This window comes from Pteropus alecto, unplaced genomic scaffold (genome assembly GCF_000325575.1).
Source record: "Pteropus alecto unplaced genomic scaffold, ASM32557v1 scaffold224, whole genome shotgun sequence".
Classification (NCBI taxonomy): Eukaryota; Metazoa; Chordata; class Mammalia; order Chiroptera; family Pteropodidae; genus Pteropus; species Pteropus alecto.
Window position 1 is genome coordinate 5,819,672 of NW_006436289.1, and position 19,856 is coordinate 5,839,527.

Here is a 19,856-nt window from a genome sequence, read left to right on the forward strand (position 1 = left end):
AGTAAAACTATAAGATATTTACCTAAAAACAACCTGAGTGACTGGCTGCTCTTATGGCCATTACTCCAGGGTAGCAAGATACATAACTTTTTAAAGCAACTAAGTATAGTGTTTTCTAAGTAACAGTTTTCTAAGTGTTGTCCCATATATTCTGATTTAGGCAGATACCTACCTGAATAGCTCATTAACATGTGATGGCTCTATGGCCGAGCTATAGGCCACCTGTCACCAGTATTTACTGATTTACAGAATGTAGTAACATTATATTTCAAAACACAGTTAATGCCATTTCACTATATTAGTCACACTGAATCTACAACTTTGATATACAGCATGCATTTTGGAAATACTATACTCAGATGCCTTCGATATACATGAAAATTACAGCAGAATTCAGTAGGCTCTGGTGTAAATGCAAGCTTGTGCCTGTTTGCTAAGCCTTTACATAGTCTCATGTTCTTACTGAAGAAACAGATTCCTATTATTTTGTATGCTATATCCACACTATCTTCTGTGGAAGCACATTCCTGATGAAGAACACTGCCTCAGTGACAGAAACTGGCTCTGTGCCCAGCTAGTGCATAGAAGTGCATGGATAGTGAGCTTTAATAAGTGCCCCAAGACTGGATCAAGTCTCCAGTGCCAGATTGACTGGCTGCGTGACTTTGGATCAATGTTTCCCCACCTGTAAAGCTGAAATAATAAATATACGCAGTCAGCAGATTGTTGTGGGAATCCAATGAGTTAATGTAAACTCATACTCTATTCATACCTAGAAACTACACATATTATCTGTACTTTAGGTGAAGCATTCTCTTAACTAGTTGACATAAAAGCTGGTGGTAAGCAGTAGTCATAGTAACAACAGTCCTCAATACCACAGTTTCATGGCAGAGTAAAACCTATGAAGTTAGGGAGAACTAGAGCTGATCTTCCATTTATCACTTTCTAGCTTCAAGTCCTTTAGGTAAATTATTTAACTTCCTTGAACTTTAGTTTCTGTATTTATAAATGTGGGGATAATTAACCTACACAGGTAAGATGCTGCGAGGATTAAATGAGATTAAGAATGTAAAATGCCTGGAACATAGTAGGCGACAAACGTCAGCTCCCTTTTCCTTCACAGAAGCATCTTTACCAATGATTAGCTTTCAGAGAAAGAAATCTTAAGAAAATATATGGAGAGGGTAGAAAAAATATAGAAGAGCTTAGGGGTTCAGAAGGAAGAGAGGGTGCACATGGGGAAAGAGCTCAGACACCGACTAAACCTGGTCTGTCCTTGGTATCCAGGAGTATGAGGCAATGAGAACTTCTCCCTCCACAAAGTGACTACAGTTCAGTCATATACTCCATTTTCCTCTATGACTAACTACTCATATTACATCATATGTCCATATAGATACATATTTCTAATTTTCTAAAAAAACTATATTCTCAAATGAGTCAAGGACTAGATGTTCAAATAACATTTAAAGAGGAAAATGTTAATTTTACTCACACAGAAAAGCACAAGAAACTCTAGGATGTGTGTTTTCATGTGTCCTGAAATAGGTCCAATAATTGTTATACTTTAAACCACAATCACAGGATGAGTTTTAGCACAAGTTGAGGATACTCTCCAAATAGCATTGTAAAGTTTTAACATCTCAAAGAACCATTATAGAACTGATTCATTCTGAACTTCCCTGGACTCTGGTGGAATAAACTTAAAAGAAGTGACTGGGACAGAGGCCTGTTGGGAAGGCGACCTGCTCTCTTTATTGCCCAAGCTCGCTCACTGGTACACTTCATAGGCAAGATGACAGCAAGAGCCAGGAAAGCATTACGTGCTGGTGGCATCCCAACTCAACCTTGGCTTTACGTGTCTCGGACAAAGAAAGTGTCCTCTTAACTTATAAGGAGTGGTACTAATTCGATGTTTACTTCTATTTCCTATAAATAAAGAAAACAGGAACTTGAGCCTATACAAACATGAGAAGAAACACCAAGAGACAATCAGGTTCACAAAGGCAATTATAACAGCATATATGCAACAGTCTTCTATAACCTTGCCATAGCACTTACACACATTGTATTTGTAATCATCTGATGTATGGGTTCACAAAGACTCTGGAGTCAGGCAGATTTGGGATCAAATCCTGGGTTTTCGACCTGGCTGTGTGATTTGGGTAAGTTACTTAACTTCTCGGAGACTTGGTTTCCTCATTTGTAAAATGGGGATAATATCTATACTTCATAAAGTTACTGTGAGCAACATTTGTTATGTCACTACTTATAGTTAACAAGTAGGTAATATGTAATGCTTTAAGCATGTCATTAAAACATGCCTGGTAGGCGCTCAATAAATTGTAGCTATTGAGTAAGCTACTTAATAGAATAGGAGAAGAGTAATTCTTATTGTTTTATGTATCTGTCTTCCCCCACCAGACTAAACTTGAAAGTAGAGGTGGAAATGATATGTCTATAGTCCCAGCACTTAGCATGCTGTCTGTAGATAGTAGCTGTTCAAAAAAGGTTTGCTGAATGAATATGCTGTCATCGTATCTTTTAAAAGAGCTTAAGTATGTGTCAGAAGCTGATCTAGGCTCTCAGAAGATGATTTCTTCTTAATAACCCTATCTGGTATCCTTATTTTAGGATAAAGTGAGGGTAGAAAGTTAAGTACCTTGCTAGAGGTTACACTAAGTTGCAGAACTGGCAAGAAATCAAATCTGACTGCAGAGCCCTCACTGTTAACCACCACCTTTATGTCCTTCCCTGGCACAGTGATATATATGTAGCTATTTTTGAGCAAGTTAATAAATGGTCAGGTTTAAGAAGTGGCAATGGAAAAGCACTTAAAAATAAAAGCCTTTTTTATTTCTTCACAGGAATCTGGATAATTTGCTTCATTCAGTCTGCAGTTTTCTGTCTAAAAGCACACAATGAAATGAAGGGCGAGTAAGGGGAATGAAATACAAAAATGGCATAGCTATGCAGGATTTGTTTCTTATTGCCATTTATTCAAATGGAATCCATTAATGTCTCATCAAGCCAACCAAATTCACTCATTCCTTCATTAAACATTTGAGTGCATACATATGTCAACCACTGTGCAAACACAGAAGAAAGTCTCACTACAACAGAGAATAAAAGACCCCATATTCTCATCTAATCACTTGGGTATTCCTTTTTATGCCAGACCCAGATCCAGCCTAGCCTTGTGGGAAAGAAAACATCCTTCTAGCTTAATGTCTTCTGTGATGCTCTCATCTGCAAGTTAATACATAAACTAATGGCTGCTGTGTCTCTTAGACATTTTGCTTTCTGTTTGTCATAAAACGTATACCATGTAATACTGAATTCACTTTGTTATTATTTAACTCTTAATTTTGAAATAATTTTGTATTTACCGAAGAGTTCCAACAATAAAGGAGACTTCCCTAAGCCCTTTGCTCAGCTTTCCCTAAGGTTAACATTTTACATAACTACAGGAGTACAATTATCAAAACCAAGAAAGTAACACTGATTCAATACTGTTAACAAAACCAAAGACTTTATTAAGATTTCAACATTTTTTTTAACAAACATCTGTTTTCAGTTCTGGACTCTACAATGCATTTAGTTGTCATGCTTCCTTATGCTTCTCCAATTAATAACAGTTCCCCAGTCTTTCCTTCCCTTTTATGACCATGAGTAAATAGCACAGGTCAGGTATTTTGTAGAATGTCTCTCAGTTTGGACTCAGATAATATTTTCTCATGATTAGATTAAGATTGTGAATTTTTGGGAAGAACATAACAGAGGTGAAGTGCTCTTAGATGTGCACAGTATTATGTCTAATTATTGGTGGGGTTAACCTTGATCTCCTAATTAAGGCAATATCTGTTGTGTTGCCCCATTGTAAAATGACTATTTCTCCTTTGTAATTAATATTTTAGAAAAGATACATTAAGACTATACATATCCTATTTCTCCTGTTTCTCACACTAATTTAGCATTCATTGGTAGATCTTGGTTTAAGGAAGAGTTGTCCCTTCTTCCCCTTTTATTAATGAAATCATTTATTTATTACTTCTAATATTCTCATATATTTGTCATAAATATTTTATTGTTTGGGTTGTAATTCAATACTATTGTCATATTGTTACTTATTTTGATGCTCAGATAGTTCCAGCTTTGGTTATCAGGAGCTCCTGTATCCAATTTGGGTTGGCTCTAGTTTCCTTTTAATATACCCCATCTTTTTAAAATTTCATTTTAAGTATTTCCTGACACAAGATGTTCCAGGCTCATCTTATATTTACTCTGCCCCAACCCTGAAATCAACCACTTTTTCAAGGGGCTCTGGTTCATTTTACAGAGGACTGATAGTTAGAAACCAAGACTTAGGACCTAGATGTGCTCATTGTAACTGGGATGTCACTACTTCTAGGCCCTGTCAGCAAACAGAGCTGTGAAATATACGTGTAAATGCTAATCCATGCACACACTCCCATATTTATTTCCGTATCTATCTATGTGTATAGATAGTATTACATATAATATATATATATAATAATATGTATTAAAAAAACCCATGAGTTCATACTGATACTTCTCACACCAATCCAGGGTTCAGTCTAACATTATTTTGATACTATTTTTATTCATATATGATTGAGCAACTCTGAGAAAATTTGAAGGTATAAAGAAATTTCTTTCCTCTGCAGTAATTTGTCATTGGTGTAATTGTTTGAACTCTCCTTCATAACATGCCTTGAATTTGTCAGATCAAACACAATTTTCAACATTTCTTGAACACAGTAGGAAAAAGACAATCCTTCTCAAATAATCTCTTAGCTTCTCAATTTTAAGAAAGTTCAATGTGAAATCATAAGTTTTAGAAACAAAATGACAACTAGTCCTTCGACATGGTCTATGAGTTATAATCAAATCTAAAAACATTTATGTCATGTCTACTTTGGGCTAGGCATCACGTACTTGGTATTTCATTTATTATGTAATTTAATCATGATGATGACCCTATAGGGTATCATGGACCTCATCTTACAAAGGGGGAACTGAAGCTCAAAGTGATTAACTGACTTGCCCAAGTATCTATCTATAGCTACAAGTGGCTTGGCCAGTATTCAAATACAAGTCCTTTGAACTCCAAGCCAGGTGTTCTATTTTCCTATACCACAGATGTTCCAAGAACACCATGAGTCAGAGAAGTTTAATCCAACTTTAAATTGGAGGCAAGGCTGTCATAAACCTAGGAAAAAATCCTTTACATTCAATAGAGAGATTTTCTAATTTATGCCTCCAACAGCAGAATCTGACAAGTGAGGGCTTTCTTCTCTTTACAATACTGAATGCTGTTAACAGCATCCTTAATAACTGAATGAGAAAAATTAAGATTTATACAAAATAAATGTCAGAAATACATTCCTACATTCATTTTAGGGATCTATATTCATTTTAAGAATGTATGATGTGTTAAATAGACACATCTTTTCCTTTTAACGTAAAGATGATCCATGCTTCTATTCCTATGACACTAAGGTATGTACTCCAAGGTTTTACTGTAACAATAATTTTGAGATTTCCTCATATATCTATATTCTCTTACCTGGTTTCTGTGTGGCCTAAAATGTTTATAAAAGAGAGGGACTGGGGTAGAGTCTTTAACCACAAAAAAGATCAATTACTTCTGACTGAATCTCATGGAAGTCAACTGGGCCTCAAAAGTAGAATCCTCTAATTTACCTCTTATCGAACAGATCATGAATATATTTTAAAATAATACTAGAACTGCTATTTTGTTTTCTGCTTTTTATTTTAAAAGTGACCTTTTGACCTGTATCTTCCTGATAACAACATGCAATTATTGTTACTGTCATAATTAAATTACATAATTTATCAGTGCCCAAACATCATTAACAAAGGGTCAATGTTTTAGGGACGATAAGGCCTTGCACAGAGCAAATAAGCTGATCCTGATGCTTACTATCTGTTGGGAACCAAGCACATTAGAGAATTCACTGTATTTGTGGGAGTGAACTAGATCAAATATTAGCATGCATACAAACTATCTGGGGAACCTGCTAATATGTAGATTCTGATCAGTAGGTCTAGGGTTGGGTTTGAGATTCTGCATTTCTAACAAGCTCCAAAGTGATGCTCATGCTGCTGGTCCTCCAGACCACTCTTCCAGTAGCCAGAAAACAGAGATTTGTGAAAAAGATAAAGAAGACGTTAAACAGCTTGTCACTATTTATTGTTGCAAAATGATTATAATTACTAAATACTGTCAAGAATTTTATTTAAATAACATAATGACCAAATAGAAGTCATTAGGTAAACTGTCACTGTTTTAGAAAGGAAAAAAACAAACAAAACACTGAAAACCAGTCTTCCGAGCTAAGAAAAGGTAAACAATTTCTAGGAAATCAACACAACCAAGGCAATTTTTAAACTCCAGCGGTGTGTTATAATGTCTAATTTATAATTTAAAAAATCCTCTTATAGAGTGGCAGATGGCTTTAGGGTTAAATTTATCCTTGCTTCTGAAATTACCAGTAGAATTCAGATATCCAGTCTCACTAAAGAGTTACTCATCTTTTGTAATTATTATAATAGGAGTGAAGAAGACAATTATGAAGAATGAAAGCTGACAAATGAAAGGTAAGCGAGTAGTACAGATGAAGCTGACCCCTTGCACAAACTGAATACGGATCAGCCAACACTGACGTCAATGCATACTTTGTTGCCCACCAGCAAGAAAAGGCCAGCTGCACACTTGACTTTCAGATATCAGTCACTCCCTCCCTACCTGACAGGAGGGTACAAGAACAATCACCACAGCTGAGATGAAATGTGATCCTGCTGGCCAGTGTGAGACATCTATTTGTCCAGTGAGAGAGTTCAGTGAGCTACCAAGCAAATAAATGATCTTCCTTATTCCAAAATGGAGTGGGGAGGTGGGGAGGGGAAAAACAAAACAAAATGAATCAAAACTTTCTGAGCTCTCTTCCATATTCCAGGCTTAATGTGCTGCTAGTGCTAAGTAGGCTGATAAAGACAAGATCTCACTGTGCTTGCTGATGCAAAGCTTTTTTAAATTTTACCTAATACTAGTGGCAGGATAACAAGTGGAAGACTTTTAATAAGTATTTTACCAATAAAATCTGTCTCAGGCTCCCTAATCCTTTTCTGTTCCAGGGCATAAGAATGAAATTTTATATACAGAAACCCTGTCTCAAGATCTTCTAGTAAGAAAGAAGATTGTTAGAAGCAATAATGAGAGATGATGGGCTACATGGGAATCATGGGTCATCTAAGAAAGGAAACATTGCTCTCTGGCTAAAGACAAGGGACCTGTGAGACACAGGTCATATTAACGAGGCTCATTACACATTACTAATTACACTGAAGGTCCCTCAGAAGAAAAAATTAATTTGCATTAAGCAGAGGCAATTAAGAATACGAATGATAAACTTTCCTTGTTCCTCTGAAATTTAAATTAATAAGGCCTTAAGGACTTGGTAATTAAAAAAAAAAACATGGTGAGGGGTTATCAAAAATTTCTGGATTTGTTTTCACATGGACTCAATTATATATTATATACAAGTAACAGCTACCTTTTTTAAAATAGCTACCTTTTACTGAGTGTTACATGGTGACACTCAATAAAACAATTTATTTAACAAACACTTAAAAAGCACTATGTACCAGGCACTGTTCTAAGTACTTTATAAGTATCAATTAGTAACCACTATGAGATATGACTTCTATCATTCCTTCTTTACAGATAAGGAAACTGAGGACAGAGAAGTTAGGTCATGTGTCCAAGGTCACGCAGGTAGTAAGTGCCAGAGTCAGGATTCAAACTCAGGTAGTCAGGCTCTACCTGACTCCTACCTACTACCCTCTCTGTCTCTAATATTATCACTAATCCCTACAATGTTCCTGAGAAACAGAGTAATCTATGCCTAACACATATGGAAACCTAGGCTCAGTGAGGTTAAATAATCGGCCCAGGTTTACACAGCCATTAAGTATGGCACAGCCAGAGTTTGCACTTGTACTGTCTGAATCAAATTCCACATTCTTTATGTGAAGCCTTGTTTGAACTGTGATATTTGTGAAAACTTCCTCTAAGTAATCCATATATTTTTATCCTCAAGTATTTATTATAAACATTTCAGATTAGGAAAGTTAAAGAATAAAACTAAATGTCCTTCATCTATTTATTTTCAGCATAACGCCTGAATAATCATAGCCAAAAGAGCTAGAAGGAAATGGTACTGCAATTACTAAAACTAATGAAAGCCAATATTTCTTCTCATTCTGCCTCTTACTCTGAATGTCCTAACACTCGTATTTTGCAATGGTTGGAGAGCTCATAATTGAGGCAATGAATACACACAGGTGTGGGTAGGTCCATGGCTCATCAGTATCTGAGGTCTTTCCCCACTGGAGGAGCATAAATTAGATGTTGATTCGAAAGCCATGTTTCTGTATTTATTAAAATGAACTATGTCATTTTCTGTCTTGTAAATTAAAATATTTTAATTTAAACCTAGTTTTAGTCTGCAGTTCTCTTCATTTTCAACATACAAGATGGCTAAAAGAGTTATTCATAAGTAGAAGAAACAGAAAGTATAATTCGAGGGAATAATTTTATATTTTATTCTGGGTTCTTGAAATTTTTCCATGGAACCCCATCTTTCCTACTTGTGTTAGATTTCTTTAAAGTTCAAGAAGAATCCTCTGAAATCAGAAGATGATGATTTTAAATGGAAGCAGGGCCATAAAATGTTATAAAATCTCTGGATAAAAAGAAATATCCTGGAGAAATTCTTTAACAGCATTGGAACCCATCTAAGCTTATTGATGGCATGTGAAATCCTTCATGATCTGGCTCTGCCTACTTGTGTAGGCTCTCTTCCTATTGTTACTCACTGGCACCTCTGTCCCACCATCTCTGCTTTGTAGTTTCCGTACATAGTTTGAGTTTTCTGGTCTGCCTGCCTTTGCATATGCTGATCCATCTGCTTGGAGCTGCCATCTCTACCTCATCCCATCAACACACTCTCCCCCTATCCCACCAAAATGCCTTCTTCTTAATGAAGTCTTAGCTCATAATTTCTTCTAGGCAGAGTTAGTCTTTCTCCTAGCATTTACAATAATTATCTTTTTGAATTTTATTTACTTAAAGGTCTGGTTCTGGAATAACTCCTCGAGGTGAGAGCAGAGTTGAGCACTGTCGCACTGCTGTTGTTTTTGTCTTGAAATAGTTGAATCTCTAGGACTTAGCCCTGAGCATAACAGATGCTTAATAAACATCTACTAAAATTTGGGGTAAATGGTGGTGAGGATGACAGAAGAAAAAAATGTGGGCAAGAAGATATTTGAGTGCTTAGATATACTCTGTATGTGAGATATGGAATCACTAAATGTATTAAAAAATGAATAATGGCACCCAAAATTCAATTATTGAGTACCTCCTGAGGAATAACTAACAAATAATGCTTGGAAACTACACATGGTATAATGGAAGAAACACAGATATTGTGGTCAGAGAGACCTAGGTTTGAATTCCAGGTCTGCTACTTATTATCTGAGTCATCTTATCAAGTTATTTAATATTTAATCTGTTTCAGCTTTCTCACCGAAAAACTGAAAAGAGCTTTGCAACTTTAAATAATTACAAGTATCTGGCAGAACATCTGAAAATAGTGAAGGCTCAATAAATGTTAGCTGTTATACTAGCTTAATCAGAGAGAACAATTTTAGGTGTCAGACATTTTATCTGTCATCTAGATAAAAATTAGAAGGCCTTGAAGTTAATATATTCAAAAACAAAAACATCAAAAACAAACTAGGTAACTCATAATGATATTAGAAATACTGGGTTTACCTACCTATATTAGACATATTACGGCCAGGCAAAACTGAGTATATTTTGTTTGCAAGTTTCTTTGGCATTCTACTTGGACATTTTCTTTTGAGAGGTTAGTGACAGAGCACTTTGTAATTCCTAGAGCATATGATTCACACCTCTAACCTTTCTCTGCCTGAAAACACTCCTAAAACTCCCGAGGTATTGTTTTGTTAATTTTTTGTTTCTGTGATAAAGGAATGCAAAGGTGAATCAGGGGTTTCCCCCTTCTTTCTATAGAGTTAAGACTTTCAAAAAACAAGAGCCTTTCTGAGGAGGACAATTTTAGGGCAGCAGATGCTTTCAAAGAGAAATAAACAAAAATTCCAGTGATGTGCATTACAGAAAGTTGGCAAAAAGGAGTGAAATTTTAGTGAACCAAATGGAAGGGCCAAAAGGAGGAGGAGAAAAAAACACAAATAGGAGAAGTAAACACACATAAGAAACGATGGAAACACTAATACTGTGGATTGCATTTTCAAAACAAAAATGACAAATTAATACAGATCTTCATATATAATGGGAATTACAACAAATTAACTTTTTCTTATTAAACATTGTCTTATTCAGACAATCCCATTAGAAAAAAAGATTGGACTACAGAATGAAAAATTCATTACCTCCCTGTAACATATGTAACATCGGCATTTAAAATTAATTATTAAAATTAAAGTGAAAGTAAATAAAAGTTAAAGTAAGTAAGAAATAATTATTTACCTTCCTCAAAATACTCAGGACAAAAACTAATGGGAAATGGCACAGAAATAAACTCATTAAATGCACATATTAGAGGCTTTTAACATATTTTATACCACAGGGGGTTGCTTTTGCTCTAAATTTAGTGAGTCCAGTGAATATCTAACCTAGCTAGTCAACCAATAATTAATTTCTTGGTCAGCTCCTCTCACCCGGATGTCTCCCTGTTCCTCTTCAATGATTCTAGAACAAAACACCACGACTTGCAATTTTGCTAAGCTTTTCCTTCATGCCCCTTACCTTCTTCAAAACCCTAGCCAAAATACTTCTCCCTCCCTCCGTCCCACACCTGCAACCTCTAAACAGCAGCAGGTGTTCTAGTTCAGACCTACATTTTCTTAATTGGACTACTGCATTAGACTCTTTATTAATCTTCCTGTCTTCTATCTTATCCACATATCCCACCTGTATTTACTCTGCTGCCAAAGAGAGATATCTTTCTAATATGCAAATCTAACTGTTATCCTAGGCCCATTTCACCCTTACCCCCATCCTAAAATGTTCAATAGGTTAGATTCCCTGTGATCTACAGAATAAACTGTAAAATTGTTTACATGGCCTTCGTATTCTGGTTCTTGCCTATCTGCTCCTCTTGTATCAATCTACATTCCTCCTTTGTCTTTTTCCTGTCTATAAACCCACCACAGCCACCAGCCAAAATTAGGAGCAGGGGATAGCACCAGCAACCTGTAATGCTCCTCTAGCCCTATTTGTCCCTCCACTCACACACTGTGAGACAAATGTACCTCCTGTGGCAGAGTCCCAAAAAGGGACCTGGATACAAATTAGACTGAAGGCACAAATCAGACCCCAGTTTAGCCCTGCCATTGTGTATACTAATACGAACTGATTTCCCCTACTTTTCAATACACATAGAGAGCTAAGGAAATGAATAAAATACTTTTTTTTTTGAGAAAGCTTCATGTCATTGGTAGAAATGCCCCTGAATCTCTGCCTGCAGGTCTGTTTCTGCACACACCCAGCACAATGGCTCACAGCTGATATGTTATAGCCAGCTGTGTCCCAGTTACCTGCTATTTTGATATTCATGTTGTTATCCAGCAGGAGATTTTCAGCCTTGAGGTCACGGTGCACAATCTTCCGACCGTGACAATAATCAACAGCAGACAGGATTTGCCAGAATTTGCGCCTGGCCTCAGACTCATTTAACCGGCCATGATTAGCAAGATAGTCTGTAAAAGAAGAGAGAATTTAGAATATTCACCAAAATAAAATGACCCTACTCTTAGTATTCAGGATTTCTTTTGCTCAAAGAGCTTTTTTAATGACTAAAGGTTAGTGCTGTGGAATTACTTTTCTCAAGACAAGTTCCTTGTCTTGAGAAAAGTAATTCCAATCATATTTCACTGGAGTCCAGATAAACCAAGAAAGTCCAAGACCAGACAACAGCAAGTGGCGTAACATTAACAGTACAACTCAAAATACCTTTTATGCCCAAGCACTCCCCCTATTCTTCTGTTGAAAAATTTATTGAATAGTCCTAACTACATTTTAAAAATGAAATTTATGTAAAACATGTATCAACTCTCTGACATCCCATTAGAAAAGGGTTATCTTTCTTTTAAACAATCTTTTCATGTAGTTATGATACAAACCACCTGTAACATGAGATGGTGGTCCCTGGAAGTAGTTTAAATAATTCACACCCTGTTCTGTTCAGTGGAGCAATTCTGATCTACCCAAGATTATCCAAACTTGTTCTTTAAACCAAGCACTGTCATTATAGCCATTGTTCTCTAAACAAATATACTTTGCAAGATACATTAGCTATCTTTGTGCAATGTTATAATCTATTAAAGCAGTTTACCTCATAATTCTGCATATTTTTATATGAATTCAATAAAACAACTCACAATTTTACAACTCACATAAATTTCACCTGAAGATCTAAAAGGCCTCTGAAATGATCTTTTGAGAGACAGAGGTTCAGCATAAATCCTGAAAGCCTTTTTTATTTAAGATTATTTTCCCAAGTAAGAAACTGTACGAGTCAATATTCAGTCACCTTGACAAATTTTCTGCTCTAGGCTATGTGGTTCACTTGTTTTTAAATTCCATGCCTTTGGCTTGGGTTATCCTCAATATTTACTATAAAATTTACTAACATTTGTATAGCACTTTACAGTTTATAAAGCATGTTCATATAATATTTCACTTAATCTTTCTAAAATCCTTTTATGATAACTATTACTCTCTAACTCCCATTTTATATTTGAGGAAGCGGATGATCAGAGAGATTAAGTCATCTGTTTGAATTCATATATTTAGTAAGTGCAGGATGATGTAGAACTAGCAATTTTGATTTTTTTCTATATAAAGCTGCTTCTTTACTAGACTCCTGTTGAAATCCTAACCATCTTTTCAAAACCATCTTTGAAAAGATGGTAAGAAACCGTCTTTTCAAAAGACAAACGTTTGGAAGGATCTACTCAAACACCACTCTGCCCTTAACAGTCCCTCATCACCTCAGGTAGAAATAATCTCTCTTCTCTGAACTCCCTATCACTTATAATACGGTTTCACACTTTAATTATCTGCTTATATATAATAAATATCCCAACATGCACGTATGCACCCAGCCCTAATTCTAACACACTGTGTTTCAGAAAATAAAAGATACCTTTATTTAAGCTTCTTGAAGATAGGGACCATTTTATTCTCTGAGCTCCCTACAATGTTTAGTATTATGCAAAAAACATCATAGGTATAGTACTTAAATATTTAGTTGCTGAAGTATCATAGATACCATCATAAACCTTTATGTATTATAAAATGTGGAGTAGTAGTGTTATAGGCTTTAAATTTAAGTGGGCATTTTGTATTTTCCTCTATATCTGTTATTATCACAAACTGAAATAATCAGCTCATCACATCTTCCCTTTGCACTTAACAGAGCCCACACAGTAGCCATCCATAATTCTGAAGGGGAAAAAGGATCACTTAAGAACAAGTATGCAGAATTTCCAGTCAAAATGTCCAAACTGTCATCAGAATGACTATGTTTAAGTAAACTGGCAAATAGACAACGTGCTTCCTATTCATAAGAGTGAACCAAAGTCTCCGTCTATACTGGATAAGCTGGGAAATCCCTGAATAGGGGTTGGACCCTAGGGCAAACATAATTTAATGAGGGGAATGCAACATATTTTCCATGAGGGAATCTCTTTGGGCTAGTTAGTAATATCTTTCCTATGATTCCACACAAAATGCTACTTAAACAGTATCACTAAGTGAGACAGTTTTTCATAAACAAATGACTGGCTTCCCCAGACAGACATTTCTTCCTCTTGAAAATGCTGAGTCAATGCGTATTAGTGAAAAAGATTTTTGAGATTTTGGCAATACAGAAAAACCTAACAGATCCAGTGTGAACAAGTACAAATTAATATATATAGATAAAGAACCCAAACTATTGCCTACAAAATGAGTCTTGGCATGCATAATATCAAAGTAATTGATATTTTCTGAAGCAATCAGTTCAGACTGGCACCACCATAGCCAAGAGGGAAGAAAAGCTTTGAAGAGGGTATTGTCTGAAAAACAAAAGCATGGTATATCTGAACCTAAAATTATGTAAAGCCACAGTATTCACATGTCAAAATATATATAACACACAGTGTGAGAAACATGACAACATTTGCATTCCAGAGATTGAGAGACCAACTATTTAAAGAGGTGGTATTTCACTTCTTAGGCAAAAATCTTAGTGAGTATTCCAGCATATCTATTATCTTTCCCATTCTTTATGATTTCTGCAGTGTGGGCATCCTTCAAAACCATATCATCTGCTGAGAAATCAGTAATAGAAGTAACTCAGGCAAACATCTGTGGCTACAAATAAAATCAGTTTAGGTAGACACCATCTTCTGCAAAGGGTACTATTACCAATCCAAGCTAATCAAGTTAATGCACAAGGACCTCGAGTTAACAGGCAAAAGCAGTTTCACTTTAAAAACTTAATTATGGTTATAGAACAAACTTATGGCTGTCATAGCAATTCTCTATACTAATTGCCTGTTTGTATTTTTGACAAATGGAGTTTTCAAAAAATTGTTTTTTTTCCCCGCTGTCTACATGTGTTCTAAGTAAAATGTAATTTTTGTTGACTTTAAGAACAAAACTTTTTAAAATTGTATTTTGTATGTCCTTTCCTCCCCATTTTGTTTTTCTGGTAATTGGTTTTTATTGTATATTACAAAAGTCATGGTCTGTGACAAATTAGACAATTAAAAAATTTGTCTTTCAACAATGATAGTTTGAGAAATACTGGTATAAACTGATAAACAGGCAATTACAATATGCTGTGATAAAGGCCAGCACAGGAATAAATATATCCTTACATTATTTTTGCAGATCATTTAAAATTTTCTTTTTATTATGAAAGTCTCAAATATACATGAAAGCAGAGACAATAGCCTAACAAATCCCCCAGATTCAAGAGCTATCAACATTTGCCATACTTGCTTCATTTATCCTTTTTTCCTTTTATCCCTTTTTGTGCTGTAGTAACCTAAAGCAAATCTTGACATCATTTTGTTTCACTCTATTTTTGTATTTCTAAAAAAAAAAAAAAAAAAAAAAATTTTCTTATATAACCAAATACCATTATCATACCTAAAAAAATTAACAATTCCTTTATATCATTTAATTTGAAGTATGAATTCAGATATCCCTAGTTGGCTATTTTAATCAGGATCCAAATAAGCTGTACATTTTGTATTCATTTATTTTGTCTTTGGAGTCCTTTTATTCTGAAACAGTTCTTCTCCCCTCTCCCCTTTTCTCCATGAAACTGACTGGTTGAAGAAAATGGGTCATCCTACATTCTGGATTTGTCCTTTGCTACCTTGTAATATTGTTTAACTTATTCTTCTATCTCCTGTATTTCCTAGAAATTGAAATTTAACTATAAAGAATATTCAAGCTCACTTTTTTTTTTGGAAGGTGGCAAAAATGTCATAGGTACATGTTTTAGGAGTGCTAAGATTAATCAATGAGTCTGGGAGTGATAGCTTGATTCTTCAATTAAGGACTCTCATTACTCTTTTTCCTAATATGGTTCTCAAGCTTTAGTGTACATCAGAGGCCCTAGAGGGCTTGTTAAAAAAGATTACTGGAACCTATCTCCAGGGTTTCTGATACAGTAGGTGTTAGAAAGGATCCAAGAATTTATATATATTTTTAGAAGTATCCAGGGAAGCTTAAGATGCTGGAACAGAGGCCACACTTTGAGAACCACAGCACTAATTTTGGTATTTATTGGTGGTCATACCTGAATCAATTACTTCATCAGGGGTTGCAAAATTGTAATTTTTCTAAAATTTTTTTTATTCCTGCCACATTTGCTAGATAAAATTCTTCTGTACAGAAGAATTTTCTCTTATCAATTAGGCCTATTTCATTATCCTGAAATATAACTAAAATAGATGAGAATCAATGAATGCTTGATTCTTCCTCCTTAAGTACCAATTTTCAGAGTAAGAGGTTGGTATACTGGCTACCTTCAATGGTATCTATTAAAATTTGTATTTTTTTTTTTAAGCTTTTTCCCCCTCCTATATTAGCCTTCTTTTCTCTCTCTTAGAATTCTCTTAAGTATCATAATGAGTGCATGGATTTTTATATATTCAATTTATTTCAATCAACTAGTCATTTTTTTTGATGCTCAAATTTTCCTATTTTTGACCAATGGGAGCCCCTTGACACTGTTTTTGTCTTTTAATATGATCACAGAAATATTCAATATCTTTATTGCTTTCTCACATAATAATAACATCTCATGGTAATACTTCCTGCTCCAAACCTAGAGTAAGTCATTTCTCTAGGAAGCCTTGGTTCTTTTTACTGAATGGTATCTGGGTGCTCAGGGTGCTTTTTAACTAATTTGTTGGTACTGCTTCTAAGCCTTTTCAGGGACAGAGCCAGGAAATAAGTACTTTTAAAAAGAAAAAAAATAATAAATTCATTCCATTTCAAATTTAAGAGTATGAGAATTACTTTTGATTTTTATATTTGTATTTCTTTTTCTCTTACGTAAAAGATCCTGGTTCTTAACGTTAACATACATTACTTGTTTTTTTCTCTAATACTTGTGAAATATATTCATAATAGTTATACTAGTATTACTATTAACAATAAAATTAATGGGTGAAGTTTAAAAGTTAACATTTCTTTGCCGTTCTTTTTATCTTGAGATTATATTGTCCTAAGAATGTACTGCGAAAATACAATGTTTTAAAATTACTTGAAAAGCTATCTCTGTGTGGTGTGTTGCCAGCATAAAATAGAGATGTGTTTATATATGTGTCTATTTTTAAATATTATTAGGGATTATTTTTCTTTCTCCTGTTTATTTTTTTAAATATAAAAAACCGTGACCTGATATTTAAAATGATGACAAAGTTAAAACTATGTAACATGATATATAGTCTGAGAAATCTTGCTTCCATCACTGTTCCCTTCCCCTGCCTGTAGGTAATTGTTTTTATTAGATTTTGGTTTACTCCTTCCGTGTTTCATTTTTATATGGGAAAATATGTATATATAATTGGTATTCTCTCCACTTCTTACACAAAAATATTTATCCTTTTTTCTCCACCTTCATAGCAGTACATAGAAATCTTCCACATTCCTTTTACATTACTGCAGATACTTTTAGAATTCGGTAGTATGGTGCTAAGAATGAAGGCTCAGGAGTCAGGCTGCTTGAGTTCAAATTGTTCTCACATTTACTAACTATGAGACCTTGAGTAGATTACTTAACCTCCCAAGACCTTCTATTATCCCAATGGGGATAACAGAATCCACCTCTTCACAAAGTTATGTGAAGATTAAGTGGAAAAAATCAACTGAAAAAGAAAAAAACCTCTTCATGATGCCTGACACATGCAAGTGCTCAAAATGTTAGGTGCTATTATTTCAACCATGATAATTACTGCTGTCGTTATTATATTGTCAGAGGTTGACTCAGGCTACCTTCCTTTCCTAACTACTCTACCCATTAGCCCCTAATGGTAAGGTTTCTATGTTTCACATTGCATTGAAATTTCTTTAGCGTCACAACTTCTCTAGGCTAAAGCCAATTACCTTTTTTCAGTTCTCGTCTTTTATGACCTTTCAATTATATTTTATACCTAACTGGTTTTCAAAATAAACATCTCTCCCTGTTGATTCTGTGTTTATCTAGTTTTCCTCCATCTCTTTCACTAGTTGGCTTTTCTTTTCTAACCACATAAAATTATCATAGTCTAGGTCTGACCCTTTGCCTTTCTCTAAATTCCTTCCCTCATGGAATTAATCTAAATTATCACCTTCTTGTGGATAACCTTCTATCTGCTTTATTCTTAGCTGGATGATGTTAGTTCTCTTTCATACTCTTCTCATTCAGTGCCTGTCTCAAGGGTGTTTTTTAGTCACTCCAGTCAAGACATGTCTTAACACTCTGGCCTGGGGGGCCTTCTGCTCACAGATTTATTGAAAATCTAATGAAAAGTATACTTACATACAAAAACACACACATAAAATTTTATATACAATTTCAAGGGGAGCTATAAAATCTTAGGTTTAATCAAGGGTAAGAAACTGCCTTGGGAGATTTCATTCATTGATTAGAAGTTTTATAAAAATAACTTCCAGATTCATCAAGCTTATTTGACCTGTAAACAGATACCCTACTGTATATCTACACAGATTTTCTTTCTGCTATTACAGTGTTATCAAGACTGAGTTCAATCGCTTCTCAGCCTTTTGGCTAATATCAACTGAAGACTGAATTCATCTTTCTTTTTATAAAGTACATTACCACCTTCTAAGTCACTGTAATTATCATCTTACAGTCACTCAACCTCAAAAATTCAAGAGTCATCTTCTATCAACCCCTAAATTAAGTATAACTGAAGCCCCAATAAGTAGATTTCAAGTTATATAGATACAAGTTTTATACAGTATAATTAATCAATGTTTTTGCCTTGTGTTTACAGATGTTAAGTCTAGATTTCACAGCACAGTGCATGACACATAATAAATGCTCAGTCAATGTAGCCGCCGCCGCTGCCATCATCATCATCACTACCATCACTACCTCCTCCATAACCTCCTCAACCACCTTCACCACTACCACTGGACATCCCTTCTCTTCCCCCAGGGATAAAGGGGTAGCTTTCTCAGTACCTTACGAAAGAAGTGGAGAAACCAGCCAATTGAATTTCTTTAAGTTTCAGGGATATCAGAATCTTTGAAAGATTATCTTTAAGCTTAATATTCTTTAGTCAGAATTATTGGCATCCCTTAAAGCTGGAGCTGAGTAATAGTTCAAAAGATTAATAATTTGTGCAATTATTTTAATGTTATGTTAAAATGATTAAATTTGTAATTTCATCAATTTGTAATTTGGGAGTAAGGTAAAAAGGCTGATGCCAATTTAATACTTTATGCTTAACTAACCTTTAAAAAAGGCTAAAAAACCCCACCTTAGATAATTAAATCCTGGTCAAAGGTTTCCCACCCATAAATTTGCAGATTTTACACTTCTAATTTCTAAATTTGAGGAAAAATGGTGTTTTCAGGAATCTAACCACCATAAATCCTGAGGCTCCAATAAGTTAATCAAAACTGGCTTATTTGTTCTCTTCAAAATATTTTGAAGATTCATTATTTTCAATCCCCAGATTCAAACTTCAACTCATCTTTTCCTCTAATGTTTCTTTCCTTTAATTAGTACAAAATGGTGCTGTAAAATAAAACTCTATCTCACTGTAGATCAGGATTCTGGTCTTTGTCAACTTAGATTGTGCTGACTCTAACCAATCACTCTTGGATAAAATATAACTAAGAAAGAAAGGTCCATTAATAAAACAAAAACCTAAAACAATTTTTAGCACACTAATATGTGTATCACCTGATACTCTGAACACTAATAAAAATGGATTAGGTATATGAATGGTATTAAATTAGGATAACAAGGGTTACCCAAAATTTAAATATTAGGTTGCAATATTACTTATATTAAGTTACATTAAACTTTTAATCCTGAAACACATGAATGTGAAAATATAGATTTTAAAACATTTTGCTTTTTTCTGTTTGTTTTTATAAGTACATAGTCATTTCAAACTGTGTTTGACAAAAATTAAAAGGAAATTGTTGCTTGTGGTATACTGTGGCGATTTAATTG

General features: G+C 34.7%; 1 protein-coding gene across 2 annotated transcripts in view; it reads right to left on the reverse strand.

Annotated features, from left to right (window-relative positions):
• SIK2 (salt inducible kinase 2) overlaps positions 1-19,856 on the reverse strand; it is a 98,449-nt gene that overhangs the window by 21,559 nt on the left and 57,034 nt on the right. For both annotated transcript variants that reach the window (XM_025047459.1, XM_006912825.3), the window contains exon 4: positions 11,695-11,856. In XM_025047459.1, coding sequence (XP_024903227.1) covers positions 11,695-11,856 — 162 coding nt within the window. The remainder of the gene's footprint in view (positions 1-11,694; positions 11,857-19,856) is intronic.